Source organism: Falco cherrug, chromosome 5 (assembly GCF_023634085.1).
Source record: "Falco cherrug isolate bFalChe1 chromosome 5, bFalChe1.pri, whole genome shotgun sequence".
Taxonomy (NCBI): Eukaryota; Metazoa; Chordata; class Aves; order Falconiformes; family Falconidae; genus Falco; species Falco cherrug.
Window position 1 is genome coordinate 29,390,334 of NC_073701.1, and position 21,479 is coordinate 29,411,812.

The 21,479-nt window shown below is 46.4% G+C and overlaps 1 protein-coding gene across 6 annotated transcripts in view; it reads right to left on the reverse strand.

Moving 5' to 3' along the window:
- Positions 1–21,479, reverse strand: part of HIPK2 (homeodomain interacting protein kinase 2) — a 144,991-nt gene that overhangs the window by 11,422 nt on the left and 112,090 nt on the right. For 5 of the 6 annotated variants that reach the window (XM_055712935.1, XM_055712933.1, XM_055712936.1 and 2 more), the window contains 6 exons: positions 21,244–21,365; positions 16,644–16,786; positions 16,092–16,271; positions 13,193–13,474; positions 2,842–3,089; positions 1,670–1,830 (listed from right to left, as the gene is read on the reverse strand). In XM_055712935.1, the coding sequence (XP_055568910.1) occupies positions 1,670–1,830; positions 2,842–3,089; positions 13,193–13,474; positions 16,092–16,271; positions 16,644–16,786; positions 21,244–21,365 (1,136 nt within the window). Of the gene's footprint in view, positions 1–1,669; positions 1,831–2,780; positions 3,090–13,192; positions 13,475–16,091; positions 16,272–16,643; positions 16,787–21,243; positions 21,366–21,479 lie in introns of those variants that run through there. The other variant, XM_055712937.1, reaches the window with a different exon arrangement.

A 21,479-nucleotide genomic window follows, 5' to 3' on the forward strand; every position in this document is an offset into this window, starting at 1 on the left:
GGAGCATTCCTACGACACCAGGATGGCCTCAGGAAAGTCCCTTGTGCTCCTCCTGACACCCTCAGCACCACCAAAGTCTTCCCTTGGAAACCAGTGACAGCAAAGGGTCCCTCCCAAGCCTAGGAAGACCCTGTGGTTTCATACACACACCAAAATGGCCCCCAAAAGGACAACGGATCCCCCAGTTTGAGCCACAATCTGCTAGCACACCACAAAGACCCAACCTTGGATGCCCGGCTCCTAAGAACATCTTCCCCAAGTCCAGTTGCTCACGCAACACGCAGCTTTTGTTAGTGAATTCTCTGCTGATAGGTGGCACGCCGATTGCTCAGGGGGATGAAGTTGCCTAACTACGCCTGAAACAGGCAATTTATTTTCGCTCAGTTTGGGTCTTTGCAGTTATAATTTTCTCGGTTAGTAAAAATAGCTACTTTAAAGACAACCCCCTTGGCTCAATCAGATCCTGCAGGTGCCTGGTACCCTCATGTAATCAGCTATAATTACTTGAGCATAGGCAACTTCTTGTGGTGGGACAGGAGCAACATCTTTTTCAGAGATTTTCTAAGTTGTTTTTTTTTGAATTGCAAGGACTTTTCCCAGTCGTTTGTAGTCAAGAGTATTAAATAACCAATAAAGTTGGAATTAGAAGGCAAGAACGGCAATGCTCCATGTTATTTCCTTCTGTTCTTCCAAGCCCTCTCACCCTCTTTGTAAGCACTCCCTGTGCTGTCACTGTGGTCTGAAGTGCGGCAGCCACGCTCCTCCCCCACTTTTGGAAACAGCATCTCGCCCACTTCCTCCATTTACACTCACTTTTATTTCAAGTTTGTTTAAATTTTAAAATTTCAACTACATTTTGAGGGGGAGGGGACATTCTTCTCCCCTAAATTATTTTTTTTTTAAAAAAAAACAGTCCTGCTTATATCCAGCTCTGGATGTAAACCAGCACGGTCCTCTGAGGTCTCCAACTTTCTCCTCTTGAAAGGCTGGTGACTGTGCTGTAACCTCCCTCACCTCTCACCACCGGGGAAGGGAGGCCCCAGGTGCAGTGCGTGAAAAGGGCGTTATTTACTGAAACTCCTGGGGAGCTCCCTGGGTGTTCTGATCTCAGACTATGAAGCATCTTGAGAGCTGCATGCTGCCAAGTAATGGGATTTGCCCAGATCTCAGCCCAGGTTTATCACAGGATGGATCAAACTCATTACATGAAGTCATGTATATGCATCAGGGCTCTGCTTTGCCTTGTCACACCTGATGGGGACTTCTCTCCCAGTCCTGCAGCCAGGCTGATGCACTCCCTTCACCTGGAAGATACTCTCCCTCCGTCACCTATAGCTAAGGAGGATTCAGTCCTTCCTACACAGTCCTGCTCCACTCCTTTGTGTCTGAGCCACTGCACCTTCTCTCTCACATTATTCCCACTCACACTGTTAAATCCTCTAACTTCAAAACACACGGTAAGAGTACCACTTAGGTACCCAGGGGTGGGATTTGCGCTACCTCTGCTGCCTGAGCTGGAAGATCAAGGTCTGAAGTGAAGTTGAAACAAGTCGATCAAACCCGACATGAGGCCCAGCTAGCATTAGACTGGCACAGGACAGCCCATGCTGGAGGAGCAGTAGGTAACAGCTGGATGATGCACCACTAAAATCTGTCTCGGTTGACTTACCTGACTTAGATTAAGAGGCTGCTGCTGCTGGAAATGTGCTCCTGGTCGCTGCTGCCTATAGGCAACGGCTCCAGACGAGCTCCCTGAAGAGTGACCGCTGGTGGAGGTCACGGTGCTGGAGGACTTGGACTTGTAGGAGGATGAGTGGTGACTGGTGGTGACTGTGCCAGGAAAGGAAACACATTTGTAGCTTACATCACATTCTTTTAATTGCTCACCCTACCTTTTCCTCACTGAACTTCCTCCAGAGTGGCTTTTGGGAGGAGACATACAACAGAAGCAGGATAAGAAAACGGTTTCTCTTAATTAACAGAATACGTCAGCAGTGTTTCGCATACATGGCCAGCCTATTATCCTAGAGGCAGACAAGTAGGCCCGATATCTGGACCCAAACTGGGCCCGGAGAAGGCTTTATAGATCCTTCAGATGTGCGAGAAACTGTTCTGCCAGCAGAACTGTACAATGCAGGTACAAATCCCGAGGAGAGGAAGGAAAGTATAGTGTGCACAGCACAGAAAAGCTCTGGCTTGGCTGACCTCACAGTGAGTGGGAAGGGAGGGAGAAGGAGCTAGTGGGGAGCTCACCCTCTGAGCCTTTGTGTTCACCAGCAGTGCGTCAAAAGAAAGGACTGCCAAGTAGCTCAAAGCCAATTGCTTTGGGCCAGACTTCCACCATGAGCCCCTTTTCAATACATTGTACTATCTAGCATTGCAGGGGCTCTGGATGAGCAAACCTCATCAGTCCATAATGAAGATCCTGGGGAAATGCTCTTCCCAGAAACGTCAACAAGTTTGGATGAAAATGCACATGTGTTTTCAATCTCTTACCCGTTTTAAAGTAAACCTACGGAAAGGCAAGGCAGCAAAGATTCACACTTGCATTTGGGAGCTTTTCATGTCAAATGTTGAGCTAAAGGCTGCATTCTGTTCCTGGGTTTGTACAGAAGTAACTGGGACCGACACTTGCCCCCGTGACTCCTGAGTGTACCAGGGCACATAAATAATGCAATATGGCTCCCAAGAACAGATGTGTCACTTGAGAGAAGGGCAGGAGCAAAGTTTCTTTGGAAAACAAAACAAACAAACAAACAAAATGAAACCGAACAATGAGATTCTTCCAAGATAAATCATTTATTTCTTACTAATTTTCTTGACGGAAGAGGTGCAATTTACCTGGTGCCAGGCTATCGCACTCTACCAACACCTCACTGGCCTGGGTTTTCAGTGGTGGCACGATGATCGTTCGGGGGTTCCCACTGCAGTGAGTCTCTGGAACCCCTTTGGTGTCGTAGGTGTTCCCGTTATTCTGCCCTGCGCGATGCTGTACAGCGTAAGGACTGTTGTTGCTGGAGGAATCAGAGTAGGGGGAGTCATGCACGGTGACACAGCTGATGACGTTCTTCCTTTGCTTGGACAAGGTGCTGAAACACAAGCACACAAGTGGAAAGAGTGAATGGGCAACAATCAACTCGGAAGCCACCAGAAGACTCTGCCTGTGGCAGACTAGGTCTGTGAAGGCAAAGCACACCCTTCAGTCCTCTGCCAGAGAGAGGCTGCTTAAGCCAAATCCCAGGTTTCAAAACTCACTCGTTGCTATTCCAGGAAAGCCTTCATGGAGGTCAAGGAGTGAGTAAGACATTGTGGATAGATCTTATATTCACACTGCTTAGAATAGCACTGAACCAGACTGCCAGATTTATTTTCAGACTGCTTTTTATATATGTGTGCAGTAGAAGCCCAGCAGTTATACTATGCTTTGCTGCAAGTCTCACCACCCACACAAAAACGTGGCGGTCTCTCCCAGCCTTCCAGCAATGATTTAATAATAGATGCCATGACTTTTCATGCTTAAATCCCATGAATCTACAAAATACACACCGTTTTATTTACTAATATGGTACAATGGGCATATATTCTCAATAAGCATCTGAAACTGGGGAACGAATTACGAAAAAAAGAGCGAAGTCTGTAACGCTTTTGGTTTTCTTTTCTTTCTCTGAATAGGCACTGGGTCTCCTGGCTCTAGCATGGATTATCAAGGTCCTGCTGCAGCTAATCTATCTATGACATCAAAAAAGTGATTAAAAAAAATACATCAACTCTTCCAAGATTAGCGCTAGAAGTTCATTAGACTAGACTGTGTGAGTACGATTGGGATTTGCTCTGCTATTGTGTCTAATTATTCCTGATGGTTTCTCCTTCCTGTTATGAGCTTGTTTGGGGAGAAAAAGAGAGAGCGAAAAGGAGGAGGGAGGAAGGGGGATGGTGAAGATTTGCTTAAATGGCTCACATCCTTGACAGTGCACAGACCTTGACTACAGAAAATAGCTGCTATGTTTCACTGATTGCATTATGTTGTTATGGCAACTGAAGTTTTTAAAATGATGAAAAGAAATGGATAGCACATAAAAAGCCAAGTAATTAGGCTTAATGGTGGAAACAGCCCCAACAGGAACAGAAATGCCATGGAGAAAAAGGAATCCACCTCTTAACTTCTTGAGTGTGCACTTTAAAAAGAGATAGATCCCTTTTCCACAGAGTGTCCTCTCCATTCTCTCTCTCTGGCCTATCCAGTCTGGGAATCAGCTGATTAATCCCAACTCAGCCTGTGACGGAGCTGTTTGCTCCTGTGTCAGCATCGCTTCTTACCCAGGGAAAGGTGGAGCAGATACTAAGAACAGTTTCTTTCCAAGGACATTGTTTGCCTTATTTATTTTTCACAGTGCTAAAGCAGCACTGGTGGGTTTCCTTCAACTCATCCACTCCAAAGTCTTTTTACCACTTTGCCTCTGAGACCTGTAACTGAAAAGCTATCATCTTCTACATTAAGGAATGCCTTGGGGTGCTGCATTCACAAACAACTCACCGTCACACAGACTTCCCCTGGGCTATCATGACAGGATCCTGGTGTGCCCCAAAGAGGACATACCACCATGTTGTTCTATGCGCAATGAAAAAACATGTCTTGAGAGGCCCCTGTTCTCCTAAAGCATTGACACTTGAAACAGGGCATATGATAGAGAAGGAAGAGAAACTATTGCACAGTAATCTGGAAGCTGAAAGCAATCTTTGCGGGATCAGGGATCTTTTCTATAGGGAAGGTATACAACAGCAAACCCTCATGTTCTGACTTGCCACAAGGAGCTGGAGAGTGCTGGATTAACAATGGAAAGAGCAACAGCATATCTTAGATGGACACGTGCTGTAAGTGAAGAAAGATGTAACTGTTTGGATATGATGCTACAAAAGAAGAATATTAAACCAATAAAAATGACGAATATTGCATCAATATTCCTCTCTCCTTCAGTAGAAATGCCTGTAATCACACATTTATGAGTATCCACACTGCTTGCCCTTTGCAGCTGCCCTTGGCTGCCAGTTGGGAAGAGATATATATTCTCTACCTCTGACAGTTATTACATTTTATAAAGAAAAATCAAGTCACTAAAGAGTTTTCTGACAACTGATAAGGTCTAGCTATTCTTTTACAGTCCCTTCCTTACATAAGTGGCTGAGCTGCTGAACTGGAAATACTTGCTGTCAGCTGACACTTGACATGGGAAGGCTGAGCTGTAGAACTGGAAGGGTATTTTCCTGTGTAATCCATGCTATTTATTGTTTTAGAATGAGCATATTTTTCACCAATTTGATTGAAGGCTTGTCAAAGCAGAGACCATGAGAAGCCGCCTCCTTCAGAGTGTTATAACTCCTTGGTTACAATGAGAAAACCAAATAGATCTCTTTGGTTAAACAAGCAAGTGACCCCAACCCCAAACCTTTCCAGAGAAAGGGACCATAGAGGGATATGAAACTCATTTCATGGATGGGAAACTGAAAAGAACCAGAGTTATGGTCCTGCCAGGCCTTACACAAGTGCTCAGCACTACTAATCTGTGCTATCCACCAAAGTCAGCTGGACTATTCGAGTAACACAGCTAAAGCACATGGGTAAATATTTGCAGGATTAGGGTGCAAGTCATTAGGCTCTTGATTCAGCAGACTGCATCATTTCAAGTGCATGAGCCATCCCATTGAAAGCAGTTGGATTTTTGTTGTTAGGGAAGGTAACGCCTGTGGTTAATGTTAGAGCAGGCAGAAGTCAGCCAGGACTATTCACACATGCTCCAAGCTCGGCACCTGCTGTACCATAGCCTGCCCCAGAGATTAAGGGTGGGAATTTCAAAAGCACCAAAGGCCCAACTCATGCTGAAAACCAGCTGATTCACAGCCTTAAAGATACACATTAAGCCAAAATGGGGCGTCTGAAAATTCAACCCAGGAAAGCCAGTGCTCCCCCTCCCCTTCTCAAAGCCTTCTCGCTAGCCAGCAACTGCCCTCCTCCCAGCTCCCTCTGAGGACTCGGCTGCCCTCCCCACCTCGCAGTAACGCAGGAGTTATCTGTGTGAGGTCCAGGCTGATGTATCACCTTCCCTGCTCACAGACTATCAGGACTGAGAGCTTTTACCTGTTGACACAGCACTTGCCTACTCAGCAAGCTTACTGCATTCCTGTAACTCAGCCACAGCTTTTGGGGATGTTTGTGCTTACACAGAAAAATACTATTAAAAGTCTTGCCCCCTTCCTATTAAGCTCACTCCAAGCCTGGTAATTGCTTTCCCTCCTGCAAGCACAGTAGCAGCAGCATACGTGATTTAGTAGTGTTGAGTGTCGGCATGTGTTCCTGGTCAGCTTGTGTGCCTGCCTGCATTATGTGGGTAGGTGTATTTTAATTCTTCAGAGGAGGGAGGGGGAAGATTACCAAAGTGGCATCAAATCCATCTACACAGACTGAAAAGCAATAAGCCAGGAAGGCTTTTTAACCCTTACTGGCTGGAGCTGCATCCTGCCTTTCAGAACAGCAGCTAGAAAAATATACATTGCTTTATAAGCTTATTATTAGTTTGTGAGTAGCAACCAATTCTCACCTGGTCCCAAAGAGCTTGTTCTTAAACTTGGACACAAAACAATTCATGTCTGCCCAATGTGCAGACACAGAGCACAACCATGCCTTCGAACATGCAGAAGCAGGTCTTGGAGACAGCTCTCTAACATACACCATATCCTTGTGACCGCACAGCAAAGAGAGGAATGTGGGTCCCTATTCCCCACAACAAGGAAAGATCTCAAGGAAAAGTCTGACAGAGGAAAGAGAAGACAGTTTGTGCACAGGCACTAGGCAAGAAACTAAGGTGGGCATCTGAGATAATGTTAATGGAAAGCTGCTAAAGGCAGATGTTGAGAACAAAAAGTGAGAGGAAAGGAAGGAAAAGATGATGCTGAATTAGTGTTAAAACGACGTTTAAACCACCTCAATAGCCAAGGACAAGGACAGGGACAACAGTTCCTGTAACAATGCAACTTGAAATAATTTGTACTTGCCGAAGGCCCAGCTCAAGAGCTTGGCACGTGATACCATTGCATGAACAGCAGCTTTACCCCCCCCCCCCCCCCCAGTGCCTCAATTTACACCAGAATCCCAGAAAAAGCAAATGGTCTCTAGTGAGGGCAATCCTTCAGCAGGCGGGTCACCCAGAGATACAAACCTTTCAGTGTGGCTGACGCTGTAGCAACAGAGGTGATCTTGAGAGCTGAAAGCCAACATGGCCTTCTAGTTTGGGGGAAGAAGGCAGCCATCGCACAACTGTGCCTTTGACCCATGGCACATTAGCTTTTCATCACATCACCAAAATTCTGTTCCAGGTCTCTGTAAACTTAGTAACATGCAACCTTTTCAGGTTGCTGCTTCAGAATAATCCACCTATTCTAGGATAGTATTGAGTCAGCCAACAAAAACTCACCCTACAACTGCAATCGCTCTCTTCATGTTGCAATCTTATGCCATGCATAGCTCAGCGTTGAGAACATGCCCCTCTCTCTTCAGCTCAGCCCCCATCCTGACCTGTTAATCTGCTCTCACCTTCTTTATGAATTTGTGATGGTAAGAAATATTTATCAAGTACTACATTAAGGCCATTTTATTAGGCTATACAGCATGTGCTGTAGCTATTTAAATCATATATACTGAATTGCTTAGCAGGCTGTAAAGGTCCTGCTGCTGAAGGTTTGCCGAGAGAGCTACTGTCTATCTCTGTTATTTTAAGTATTATAGTTGCATGTCGATGTGTCTTCTGGAGATGGAAGGCAGCCATCTTTTCACCAAATGACTATGGTTAGTCAACATATTGCTATGCAGAGTCAGTGCATTACTATGCACAGCATAACATAGCCACAATAGGCCAGAAGTCAAAAGAGAATTACAAATGGCATTTTGACCCTCACATGCACATCAGCAAGTTGGCAAAAACACCTGGTTTGTGCCTGCCAGCCATTTCTGTGCTAAGGGGAACGAAAGTCCTCTGAAGCAGGCTCCACCACCGCTGCACTATGATGTGTATAAGGTGAATAACAACTTGCATCAGGTTACACTCCGTTATAAAGGTGAGACTCACACAGAGACTACCCTGCATAGCTTACCGTCTTAAGAGAAAGGGAAAAAAAAACCAACCCTGCAAGAATTTTGTGCCAGTGAAGATGGCCAATGAGGCAGTTACTCAGTATGCTGACACAACAGCTGCGGTCAGTCTTTCTTGCTCAGGAAGACAGCGATTACTGTGAGGACCACACAGAAAACCAAACTGGAGAGGTGTTACTTATGATACCAGCGGAGACAGAGCAGGCAATGGGGAAGTGAGGGGCTCTCCTGCTTCTTTAAGGTGGAAGCACCCCCTAAAGCACACATCTCAAGGCCACCACTGTATCATTTCAGGAAAACAGCCACATTTTCCTTGGCTGCTACACTCATTACTTGGATGGGAAGTTATCTAGGCACATCACAACAGCCACCTCCACTGCCTTTCCTTCCAGCCCTTCTTCCTGCCATGCTCTGTGACGTGTGCCTTGGTAGGACATGGAAATACCCCTCACTGCACCACCGGTGCATTCCCGCAGATCCCTCCTGCTGGACCAAGTGTGCTTTCGCTCCCTCCCTCCCTCCCTCCCAGCCACAATTCCAGGTGCACTTGTGCCTTTCTGCTCTGTATTTAAGTTCTTTATTTTTCTCCACTTCTAAGCTTCAGAAATATTTAATCAAGGGAGGATTTATATTTAAACCACTGCACCATTTGAAGTTGCATGCTGGGGAGTACTTAACCCCTACTACTTGCTACTGACTGAATATGTGCTCCAGTTACTGAGACTGCATTTGCACTGTCGGTCGGTCGGTCTGTCTGCTTGACTTTCTTGCAAGAGCAAGTAGAAAAACTTAAGAGGAATAGATTTATAAGAAAAATATCAAATCCACTCTCCAGTTTTACTCTCTCCAGTGCTTTACAGGTAATGGTTAGACTTAAATTCTTCTTTTCAGAATAAGTAACAGTCAGGGTATTATCTTACAGCACAGCAGTAAACATCTCTTTGGCCTATAAGTCTCTTTGTAAAGGATGCTGAATGAGAGTCTAGAAATTCACTGGTGATAAACAAATGGGGTGACAAAATTGTTTGCAGTTCATATAATGCTTTTTATATGCAATTTTTTTTCTGCTGTTCTACAGGGACAAAATGTCACATGCAAAACTTTGTGGGCATCAGAAACCACGTAAAAACAGTTTCACTCACTAAAAACATTCCCTTTTTATTTTGACCATTTCAATTTTTTTTCCTATTATTTGCTTACATTTTGAAAGAAAAAAAAACCAACCTCCATTAAGCCAGAAAAGGGAACTCTTCCCCTTAATTAGTTAATCTCCTAATACTTTCTACTCCTTAAATAAAGGTCAAAACTTTTTGCAGTTTTGAAGCTTCTCCAGATTTCACTGTGTTGGGGATATTACTAGAAAAAATCTCAATGTAGCCTGCAAAAATCAGGAATTTGCCCTCTGAAAATCTCTGACCATTTCTCTGAGGACGATCCCTATGAAACTACCGAAAATGTACCTGAGGTCCCCCCTCAGCAATTTTGCCCCAGGCATGGGGTAGGGGCCCAGTAGATGGGCCCCTTTGACAAGGCCTAATCAAGCAGGTCCTCCAGAGCCCACTTCCCAGCACCTCCCCAGCACGCTTACCCAAGAGGAGCCCAACATTTTCAGGTGATGATTGATTTTAAAAACATGACACCACACTACACTCATCAATAGTGCAAAACCTGTGAGCAAGGAACAACCAACGTCCCGGCCTGCCTGCCTGTTTAGCTGGCTTTTCAAAAACATCCTACTTGAACATCTGTGCTTTTCATTAGGAAAAGGAAAATTCTGCCCATATCACAACGAGTTCTTCAGGTTTTTCTTTCACCAATAAAAAATTTGCATGCCCTGTATGAGAAAAGCTCTCTGTGCTGTTCTGGTATTACAGAGAGGCTTTTCTGTCAGAGTAAATCCAAGCTGTAGGGCTCCTTTACTACATCAGCAGTATCATATTTTATCAGCTTTACTGGTCCATCTTAAACTGAGACTTATGAACTCTTGCATAGTCGAAGGATCTACTGCTTCTCACAGCCACAGGTAGCTCTAATCTCTCTTTGCTGAGCAATCAATAAAATAAACATTTTTAGTCTCATGGGTCAAGGAGACATTTCTAACCCCATAGGAAGTAAGGGAAGGAAGTGCTGTAGCAAATTCAGGAGCTGATCCAACATCAGTGAAGTTAATGCAAAGATACCACTGCTATTAATAAGATGGGATGAGGCAATTAACTTTGATCCGTCAAGTGCCCTATGATTTCTGTATTCTCATCTAGAAAAAGCTAATATTGTTAGGATGTGACCAATAGCATGTTGGAAGTCATTCCTTATTTTTCACCCCCACACCACAGCTATTGCCCAGTCAGGCAATATTTGCATAAATATGGGAGAGACAATGCATTCTTTGCATGGCTACATTTTTGACTCAGATCCTGAAACTTTGGGCACTGGTTACATTAAAATACATACTTCACTGTCACTCCCATTTTTTTTTTTTGAGCCAATAGGTGAGTAAGGAAACTTGGAGGTACTTTCCTAAATGTGATGCACTCTCAATGAGAAAGACCTCAGCTTTGGTAGGGGCAAAGTTCATTGGCATTAAATGCTGATACAGCTTCCCTGACTTGAAGCTACACCCTTACTCCAGCTGAAAATCAGGTCTTAGATCTGCCCAGGTCAAAAGGCACTGAGTGAGTTGATTTCATTCTCCCAGAGACAAAAAATTCTGATTCCGGACATGCTGTTTTCCATCTGTGTCTCTGCCTCTAATTCTCCAGTCACCCTAGTTACATCTGCACAGGCAATTTAACTCACTCTGGAATTCCAAAAGGTAGTAGAGAACAGCCCATGTCCATGCAAAATGTCTCTACATGGCTCAGAAATAAAATCTAGCTCTTAGGCTTTGGCCTTCCAGGAATGCTGGCACCCTGGCACTCTGTATAGATATGCCATATGGATACAAAAAGTAGCCAGGAATCTGATCCCAGGCAGGAACGTGTCCTGAATATGCTTTAGTCATATCAAAGCCAGTTTGTTTGTGTAAGTCTGGCTCCTGGGACTACTTTCCTAACCCCTTGGCAGACCTTGCCCAAATATCTGAATAACCCAAACTCCCAACTCAATTTCCAGACATTTTCCAGAAGTTTGTTCTGCCTGTGTCCCTGTAGAGGTGCCGAGTGAAAAAACTGGTCAAATGGCAGCAAAGTTGAAGCGAAGGAGACAAACATTAGCTGAAGTGGCTGCAGGATCCCAGCTCTTCCCTCTACCCTCCTCTGGATCCAAGATGAGACAGTAAGTGTAAGTATTTGCACATAATTTCCCAAAGCTTGGGATCAGCACCATGGGTAAACATGCTTGCAAATAGCTCCTGTGACCCTTGAGATACCCACCTTCTTCATGCTGCCCCACCTCACAATCTTATTTTTCAGCATCTCTTTTGTCTGGAGTCCTGGAAGTGTGGGATCCTTATTTATAGTACACCTGACTTCCACACTGACCTTCATTCAACTCTTTCTGGAAACTCACTTTCTTTCCCCTAGCAAGCTAAGGAATAGTGCAGCTTTTTCTTTTCTTTCTTTCTTTTTTTTTTTTTTTTTTTTTTTTTTTTTTAAGTGAAGTATGTTAGTCTGTCTTGTGATCAATTCCCCTGATAACCGTGGCAAGCCTGAATTTGAGGGGCACTGAGCTCTTGCTGCCCAGTGGAGTTCCCATTACGGAGAAGGGGAATGCAAAGTGGCAGTGGTTGTTAAGAGCCAGGTTGCAACTGCAGCCCTGGATGCCTGAATCATATGGCTCCTCTTTGCAGATTTTTAGCTCCTTGAGACCAAATGCATCTCATCTTTCTGTACACATTTGCAGTGCTCCACTTATCACCACAGCACAGAGATGCAGAGGTACTGATAGATATCTCCGGTGATTAAAGGAGAATCTGCCATAAGCATGTTCTAAACAAAAAAAATTCCCTCTTGGCAATACTGGAGGGGTAAGGTTAAAAACTTCCCAGCTCAGTTACCAACATAAAGATGGTATAATTATTCAGCTGTTTGCAAGGCTACTTCTCTACAACTTCTAAAGCAGAGTGATGTCTTGTGACTGGCATCAGATGCGAAACCTGGAGTGCTTGCATGTGATAAAAGGTGCTGAAAAGACAGTCCTGGCAAACTAAGTCCTCTCTCATCCACAGTAGATGATCAGCAGTGGCAGCAGTCCTGGGCTGCACTGTTTACGCAGATGAGTTAATTCTCCGAGGAGCAAACTTAGTCACGGTGGTCTTTACAGCCTCATCTATGCCTCTCTGCAGAGTCAGTCAAAAAGCAATCAGTTTCTGCCACTTTTTACAATAAAATCATAGAATAGTTTGGGTTAGAAAAGACCTTTAAGATCATCAAGTCCAACCATAAACCTCACACTGCCAAGTCCACCACTAAACCATGTCCCTAAGTGCCACATCTATGCATCTTTTAAATATAGTTCAGGGATGTTTTGGCAACACAATCAGAACTGAGCAAACCTCTTGCAATGTATTTACTATTATTCAGTGTTCATGACACAATCACTCAATCACTGATGGTTTTTCAGGACCTTTTTATGGAAAATAGCACATATGGAAGGCATCATTTAATACTTTTTACAGATGCCTGGATCACTTAGAAAAAGAAAAGGCCATTTTAAGCTACCTTCCTTCCGAGCCCTTCTTTTTGTCTTTGTTTTAAACAAAGTTTGGCTTAAAGAGGTTCATCATCATCGGATCTCTAAAGTCTCCTTCCAACAGTCCGGTGAGACAGCAAAAACTACTACTTCCTCTTACAGATGAGAGACTATGGCACAGGGAGACCACTACACCTCCCCAAGGTCACACAGCAAATGTACAACATGGCAGGGAACATCACCTAAGTCAGCGAAGTCCTCAGCTAGTATTTTAGACTCCCCATCGTCTTTCTGCTCAACGACCTGGGTGCTGAGACCCAAGTATAGCTCCTGGGACCCTACAGCAACTCCTGGGATGCTCCAGCACTTCTCTGCCTCTGTCTCTCTCCTGCACACAGAGAAGAGCAGAGAGCTGCTACTCACCTGGTGGGCGCATGCTTCTGCTCCTCCTCTTCATCGGTGTCGCTGCTGATAGTGATGACACTCACTGCAGGGCTAGGGGTGTCGGGAATGATTATCGTCTGCCGCTGCCGCTCCCGTGTGGTGCTGGTCGCCACATCGCCCCAGCCGCATGTGACGGAGGTGCTGCAGGCAGGGCTATTGTGCACCATGGCACAGCGGGGAGGCGTGTTCTCCTTCACTCGTTTTGACCGCTGAGGCGAGCTGATGGATTGAGAGGATGAAACTTCATAGGTGGATGTATTTCTGGAAATGGGAAAGGCTGTTAGTTGGTTCAAACTCGGTTTGCTTAAGTTGCCTGTTGCCATAGCTTTTGATTCCTGGTCTCTGATTCAGTGGCACTGATTTACTGAGTCTAGGAAAACTGCAAAATTGGCATAGTCACCTCTTTAAAGGATGCCTTACATGACTTATTGATATAATGGCCTGAAAAGCATTTTCTTTTAGTAAAAACCTAAAATTTGTTTTCCCTAGCAATTTCCAAATAAGAAATGCTGCCTCCCAAGAGTTTGTGCTGGGAGGTAGAGGCTAGTCACACAGCCCAGACACACAAAACACAGGCAGGCACAGTATGGCTGTTGCAGAAGGAAGAAGAACCCCAATGATAATCCCTTTCTCCTGTATCCTGCATGGATGCGTCATGATCAGAGCATCATGACCAGATACTTTTTGGCCAGAAAAAGCTAAAAGTAAAATCAGAATTTGTTGTGGAAAACAACAATCACCTATCAGGAAAACTGATTTTGTTTGTTGAAAATTTAATTTTCTGTTTAGGAGTCTTTTCAATGAACATTTCCTGCCCAGTGCTTCATCCTCTAGGACAGTGGAGTCTCATGGATGAGAGCATGCAGATGGAAGGACACATACTCAGTTTCGTTTCATTCCCATGTGAGGCAGTAGATACAGCACACAAAAATCAGAAAGAAAACAACAATCTTTTTATTATGTGGTAGAAAAACATTCTCAAGTCCTGTTTTTTTTTTTCCCAGTCTTCCTACTTCAGCTTCCTTGCCTGACAACTGGAAAGGGTCCACTTGGATCAGGGATCAGAACACAGAAGCTGTCCACCAAACAGTGCAGCACAGGTCTGCAGATGGGAATATTTACTACAGCACACCAACTACAGTCCATTTCACTCAGTTCCCACATTTTCTTTCCTCCTTTTATTTCCTGTATTTCTTCTGCCTACTGCTGAACATTTGCAGCTTCAAAACTGAAAAAAACAAAGTTCTGGTTTTGTTCTGCAGTGGGGCCCGGGCTGCACATTCAGCCTGGCCCAAAGCTAACAAAAGGAATAGGTGGCATCCATCAAAAGGAAGCCCGCTTTGGACCTATCGCACTATACCAACTTACACGGGGTCTTTTGCATAACAAATAGCTGCACAGTAGCATTTGCAGTGCTTTTTGAATACCAATGAGGAACGTCAAGTACCCTCCTCTCCAAAGCACATTCCATTTGGCTACAAAAGCATCACAATTAATGAAGCTGTAGAAACCCATTGCTCTGAAAGTACCCAGTTCCTCCTGGAGGCTGCCACCCCGCCTCTGGAGAGGCAAGGGAGAGGGCAGGCCCTGCGCAGGCACACTGGTTGCAACAAGGCTCTCTCTTTTGCGGGCTTCCTGGGGACGTGGTAGCTGCCTCTCTACATTATGAATGGACTAAGACAGCTGGAGCCCACCCAAAGTAAATGCAACATTAGAGAGCAGATAAATGGGAAGGATTTAAATAGTGGCCTCTTAACTAGAGTCATATTGGTTCTGAACTCAGAGCTCCTCTGGCCCCAGTCCAGTCACCCAGGAAAACCACAAGCTCCTCTGGTTTTGCCACTGCACAAGTGGTGATCAATTTTGGTTCTCTTCCCTGCACCGTTTTGTTTTGTGTTTTTTAAATAAATGTGCTTGTTTCACAGCCCAGAGGACCTTCCCCAGAACAGCTGCACATACATCTTAAAGAGCCTTGTCCTCTAGGCAAGACTGCAGTGCTGTGACAGGCACTGCCATCATTCCACCATTTGAGTTGTGCCACATAGCAGAGTATGAACCGCAACCCAGTCTCCTCCTTGCAGAGCCAAATGGCGCTACTGAGGGTTGATAGATTTAGGTGTCTAAGGACTGCCCTTACAGCAGATGTCCTTAAAAAATGCTCTCTGTTTTATGCTGCCATAGTTATAAAAGGGCCAAGTATCTGTTGCTGGTGTGTACTGTTGAAGACAGGGGCTAACCACCTATGTTAGGAACTAGAGAGCCTGAAGGTGGCCTAAAGCGACCCCAGTCCTCCGCACTACCTGGCATTAAAGCTCAGGAGATAGGTCACCATCCCATTGCTTTTGAAAGGGCAGATCTTGTGTGCACACACCAGGCACCCGTTCCTGAAGATGGAGTCCCCTGGAGGTGCACCACCCTGTGGAAAGGCAAACACTGCACCTCAGGAGTGTCTCTGAGATGATTTAAGGGGTGGCAACTGAGCCTTGCACCATGCTGACCTGAGAATATAGCTAAATTTTTAATTGCAGTGACTACAAGGCCTCAGGTAATCACAGCAGCATAATGAGCTGTATGAACAGGGTTTGAGTCTCCCATCCTGCATCCCCTCCAGCCACCGACTCCTGCACAAAATGATGCTCACTGGGTATAAAATGCACCTGGCTCCCTCTTCTCCCTCACTCTCCTGACCTGGGTATGGAAGAGGTGAAGCAGCAAAGTCCAGTCACAAAAAGTGATGGAATCACTTGCAGGTCATTGAACAAACTTTATTTTTCCCTCAAAACTCTTATCAGAAAATGCATTCAGCAAAACCCAGATATGCACTGCTGCCTCACTGACACCGCAGCCAACGCCAGCACCGGGAATTGTGCACACTCACCGTGGTGCCGACTGGTGCTGCTTACTCTTCCTGGTGGAGGTGGTGGCGGCTGGTGGCTGGCGCATGACGTGAGCAACACCCACGTTGACGGGCTGGGCTGCGGGGAGAGTCACATGGCTAGCTAACAGCGCAGGCTGCTGCATGATGGGGTTATAATGGCTGCCATGAGCATGGGTGTTTCTGCAAAGTGGGGAGACAGGCACACATTTAAAATGCAACCGGCGGCTCTTCAGCAGGCTCTTACACAGGCTCCCATCACGTTTACCGAGGCACCCTCCTCCAGGGCCTGCTGGGCTCCCAGTCCCCCCAGGAAGGAGCATGTCCCCCAGGGAACTGACTGAAGGGAGCAGCGCAGGCACAGCACTCTCCACTTCAGGGATGGGGAATGGAGAAGCTGCCTATAGCTCTCAGGCGGGGGTCACAGGCTGTAGCCTCTGCCCTTCTCCCGCTGGCTCTGCAGCCTCATGACACACCATCCCTCCCACCCTGGCTCTCCTCACGCCTCCAGCACTGGTGGGTACTTCAGGGAGCCTCCAAGCACCTCCAATTTACCTCCAGTCTGCCAGGGGTTGGGTGCCCGCCATGGACTCTGGGATGACAGTTGCATGCTGGACAGAAGTGTGGGTGGCCACCCCAGTCAGCTGCTGCCAGGCAGGAGGGAGCAGGATCTGCTGAGTGCCACTGGGCCACGCTTGCTGTCAGACAGAGGGAAAACAATTTCTTAACAAAAGGCATCGTCAATACACTAAGCATGTATGGTGGTCCATGCTCAGCTGGGGCTCCTAATAATGAGCATGGTCATACTATCTAACTTTTACCAGTTGTCAGTCATAGATGACAAATACTGTTAGGAAACAACAGTAAAAGCAGTAAAAGTTATCAATATAGAGAACACAGTGGGGTGGGGGTGGGGTGGAAATCCCTGCTGTCTGAAGCAGCAGCTGTGTTTTAGGTTATACTGGGAATGGGAGGGATCAAAACTGGTCAGCATTTCAACCCAAACATCAAACTCTTTAGCATCTTTTAGTTTTAACTCTTCATATCAGCTGGGCGCTATGGTCCCATTGTTAATTTTTGCTCTCCTACAGCCAGTTTTCCTTCCCACCCCAACAGGATCTAAAGGACTTCAGGAACTAAAAAGGAGAATGAACTTTTCAAGGATCAGAAAAGAAAACAGGGGGCTTCGAGGCTTTTCAAGGAGGGAAAAAAGATGGATTTGGGGATACCAAAAGGGAATGTGCATCAGTCACGCAGTGCTCCTCAGGAAGAACAACCTGCTGCACAGGCCGAGGAGCTCTCTGGCCTTTTCTGAGCGGGTGCCCCCCTTGCAGGGGTGGAAATCCCTGCCCTGTGAGTTGAGCCATCACTGTACTATGCAACCATCCCTCCAGCTGTGCTGCCACAGGCATGACTCAGGTCGTCCTCCTCCGTGACTCCACACACGGGTCAGATGACTGTCTTTTTGAGCTGGGAAACTTTCTTTGCTATGTGCTGCCTGAAGGTGGCTCTGGCAGTTTCTCACTGCCTGGACTGGGGAACTCAGGGGTACTACCAGCTATGGCCCTCCTTAGTCCCTACATTGTGTTACCTCACAGTTCTAAGAAGGCTAAATTTTAGAGGGGAGGCTTTTTCCAGGCATGCATTTTCCCCCATCTCCATCCTCACAAGAATCCTGTTAACTGTTCCTATGATCCCCTCCTATCCCCTGATAAAAAACCCCACAACAATCCACCCTCCTAAAAACCCCCACTTTCCCCAGTTCTGCTCCAAAGTTTGACTGTCCTGCAATTTTCCACATTGTTGAATTAGATGAAAAGGCTGCTACAGTGAGGCCTCTCAGCACCATCTGCGAGGGACAGACAGTCACAGGGCTCCTGAGAGCTCTTCATCTGAGGAATCACAACCACGGACTGGTGCTGCTTGGAGTAGGTAGGAGGAGGAGGCAAAGACACAAAAAAAAAATCAGGAAAAAAGCTTTTTTTCTTTTTTCCTTTTCTTTTTTTCCCAGCTTTGATTTAAAAAAGGAGACTAAACTACTGTTGCAGTCAGTTGCAGGGGACTACCTGGATTTACTTGCAGAGAAAACTGCTTCCTCCCTTTCAGGAAGAGAACTGAACAAATCTAAGCTCCTTTCCTGACTGCAGTGCATAAATTTAGATGCAGTGTCAGGGTCCAGGCACAAATTCCTCACTTATTAGGTAAGGACCACTGAATCATTTAATCTGCAGATAAGGCTTGTCTAGGCTGATCCACTAGCACAGTGTGCTGTGCTTACACACGGGAGGCTCATGCCGGCAGCTGCAGCCTGTTCTGAGTTATTGCATTACTGTGAAATTGTGCTGCTGCAGCAGAGCGCCGCGCTGGCCCCTGTGCTCGGGAGGTGGTGGGTCCCCCAGCGCAATGGAGCTCGCACTTCGGATGTAGAGCAAGAAAGACTAATGGAATAAGCATGTTTGTTCTGGAAGCTGGTGGCAGGACCTCTGTGGGAAGAAGTGTCGTTGGGAAGGAGTTAAAAGGAGAAGAAAATCAAGAATTCAGGGTGTTATTCAAGGAGAGGGGACAGTTCTGGGTCACGTCATGGAAGTCTGCCAGAAAACTACAGCTTTGTCTCTTTTGAGATCTGAAGCTGCAGAGAGCTATTAGTAAAGACTGGACCAATCTCCTTTCACTAGTCTCTGTGAGTACAGTATGCGGACCACACTTGCTTGGGAGGGTGAAAATAGACCCAGAGAAGTTACAAATAAGTTACTTTAGCCATTGGCTCTTCATTTTGTAGGCTACTTGCTCTGTCTAGTTCCATGCCACAGGCTGCAGATACACAGCTGCCAGAGATGATGCTCAAAATCCATCACTGCACTGCCTCTGCCCTGGGTCCCTCCAGCTCCTGGAGCTCCTTCCCCTGTCCCTCCTCTGGGGCTGCTGGTCTCATACAAAACACACAGGCAGAGCTGGATGCTGGCTGTGCTGGGATGCAGTAAGGCTTTGCCAGCCACAGCCATCCTGATGTGGGCAAGCACAGTGACCTGCACCACACACTGGGCAGGGGAGAAAACCCAGTGGCATTACACAGTGCTGGGAGCACAAGAAGCAGCATCACACCTGATCAGGGGGACAAATAAGGTGGGTGGAAAGACAGAAGTGGGCTACAGAGGCATTGCTCTCTGCCAGGGACAGTCCCTCTAGTTGGAGCAATCACACAGTCCGGTCTGAAGAGCGTCAGATAAGCAGCTGTGCATAAGAGGAATAGCTCTCTGCTGAGAGAGAGACACGCAGCCGCTCAGAGATCAGATGTGACTACAATGCATTACAAAGAAGCTGTGTTTTTCCATTCAGGAAACTGGAATTGGGTACAGATTTGTTTATCAGACCAGCTGCTCAGCCCGAACCGAGTGAGGCCCGTGGACACCAGATGCCACTGGCATCAATCAGAGCGCCTTGCCATCAGAGTGGCAGCTAGCGTTTCTCATTGCGTGAGACAGACAGATATATCAACAGGCAGACTGCCTCTCTTTTATTAAATCAAAACTTAAAAATCTATGCAAGTGAGGAATGTTTCTCAGAAACAGCTTAAATTCCCCTGCGGAAGTGACAGTGAATAAAACATCAGTAGAAAGTAAGAGAGGGGCAGCCCACGAAACAGGAGATCATGTAGCAGGGGCAGCACAGAAATGGGTAGCAAAGCTCCTCCTGAACACTCCCTCCCTCCCACAGACTGTGAGGTGACCCTAATGAGGCTACCTGGAGAAGAAAAGGAGCTAGAGGTCCTGAGATCTTTCAGGATCCAGCTGCCTTCGGGATGCTTCAGACCTGCCCCACACTCCTTCAAGCCCCATGCAACAGCATACCTCAGGAGGGCTGGCAGAATGGTGGGGCATGCAAAGCTCTGTCACCTCCTTCACCCACTGCCTTGGCTGACTTCTTGCACAAGCAATAGGTGCCCACAACTGTGCCTGTACAGACTGCTTCTCGCTTTGCCATTGCTTTTGTTTCCCTGGCCTCTTAGCTTTCCTTTCCTACCAAATGAGAGGTGGCCCACGTAGGTTGCAGCAAAGATAGCTTCAACGTTTCAGACAGCCCTCTAACAAAGACTCTGTTATTGGGAAGGGGCAGGGCATGTTAGCTAATGGAAATCATGCAGGCTGCAAGTTGTGTTTCGATCTGTCTTCACCAGATAAGCATGACTGGCATATGCCAAAGGCAGGCAATTGCACCAACTGTCTTAGCCCAGCAATGCAACGCACAGGCTTAAACCCTGAAGTCTGCTGGTACTTGTCTTGGTATGAATGCACTGGCATTACTGAAGGCTTGGCAGAGCAAGCAATCCTGAGTCAGAGGCACGTCTTTTTGACTTGTAGGTCATCTCTTCCAGGCTGCACAACCTAGTACTAAGCATACTAGGCACTTTTTTTTTTTTTCCCTGCCAGAAACATGCCTGATATTGGCAGAGCTACCATGGCACCAGCTGAAAACCAGTAGAGGCAGATTCACTGAGGCCAGCACAAGGAGGAATGAACTACTCCTCCTTTGTGAGGAGCTGGGGTTCTCCTTGACGGTGTGGATGTGATTGGTGGTACCCATTCCCATCTGGGTCCTCTCCTGGGAGGAACCATGCTTTTCCTGTGAGCACATTTCGGACAATTGTATCAACAAGTGCTGCTGACAAGGAGAGCTCCCTGGCTGTGGGGCCCTTGCTTCTGACCCCTACATCTCTCTCATAACTTAAGAGCAGAGGGGCAGCTCATAGAACAGAAGGGTGCGAACTTAAAGCAGCATGCAATTCACCAGCACAGCTCCTGGCCACAAACTATCACTGAGCCCACAAGTTCAGGAAGATGCAGGAAGGTTATCACCAGCTTCCCCTCAGCAGAGGCCAGACATAGCTTCCCCTGAGGGTTCCCACTGATTCCAACAGAGAAGCAGAAGGAAAGAAGGTCTTTCCAGAGATCTTTGCAACTCTGACATAGACTTTGAGCTGAACAATGAACTGCAGGAGGTTTGGACATTTTGGAGAAAGCTGGAGACCCTTATACGGGCTGCCCAAATCTCCAAACTGCACCACAGAAGGTCCTCAGATAAAGCTACTTTCCCCAGTCTCCAAGAGCTAAACAACAAAAAAATACCTGCCAAGCTCAGTGTCTTCAGAAGTCCTTACCTGTGCGAGGAGTCCTGGCTGGATCTGAAGAGGCTGAGCCCCAGGAGCCTGAGTGACAATGGGAACAGCATTCTCCATCCGAACTGAATACCCAGCATGCTTCGAAGGAGAGGCTTGTAACCCTGTTCCACCAGCACACAAGGTACAGCATTAACCATCAACAGCATGGCTAGGAACAGGGGTCTGGTTTTCAGAAGTGCCTAAAGGCACTCGTTGACATCCACTTAAATTGCAGT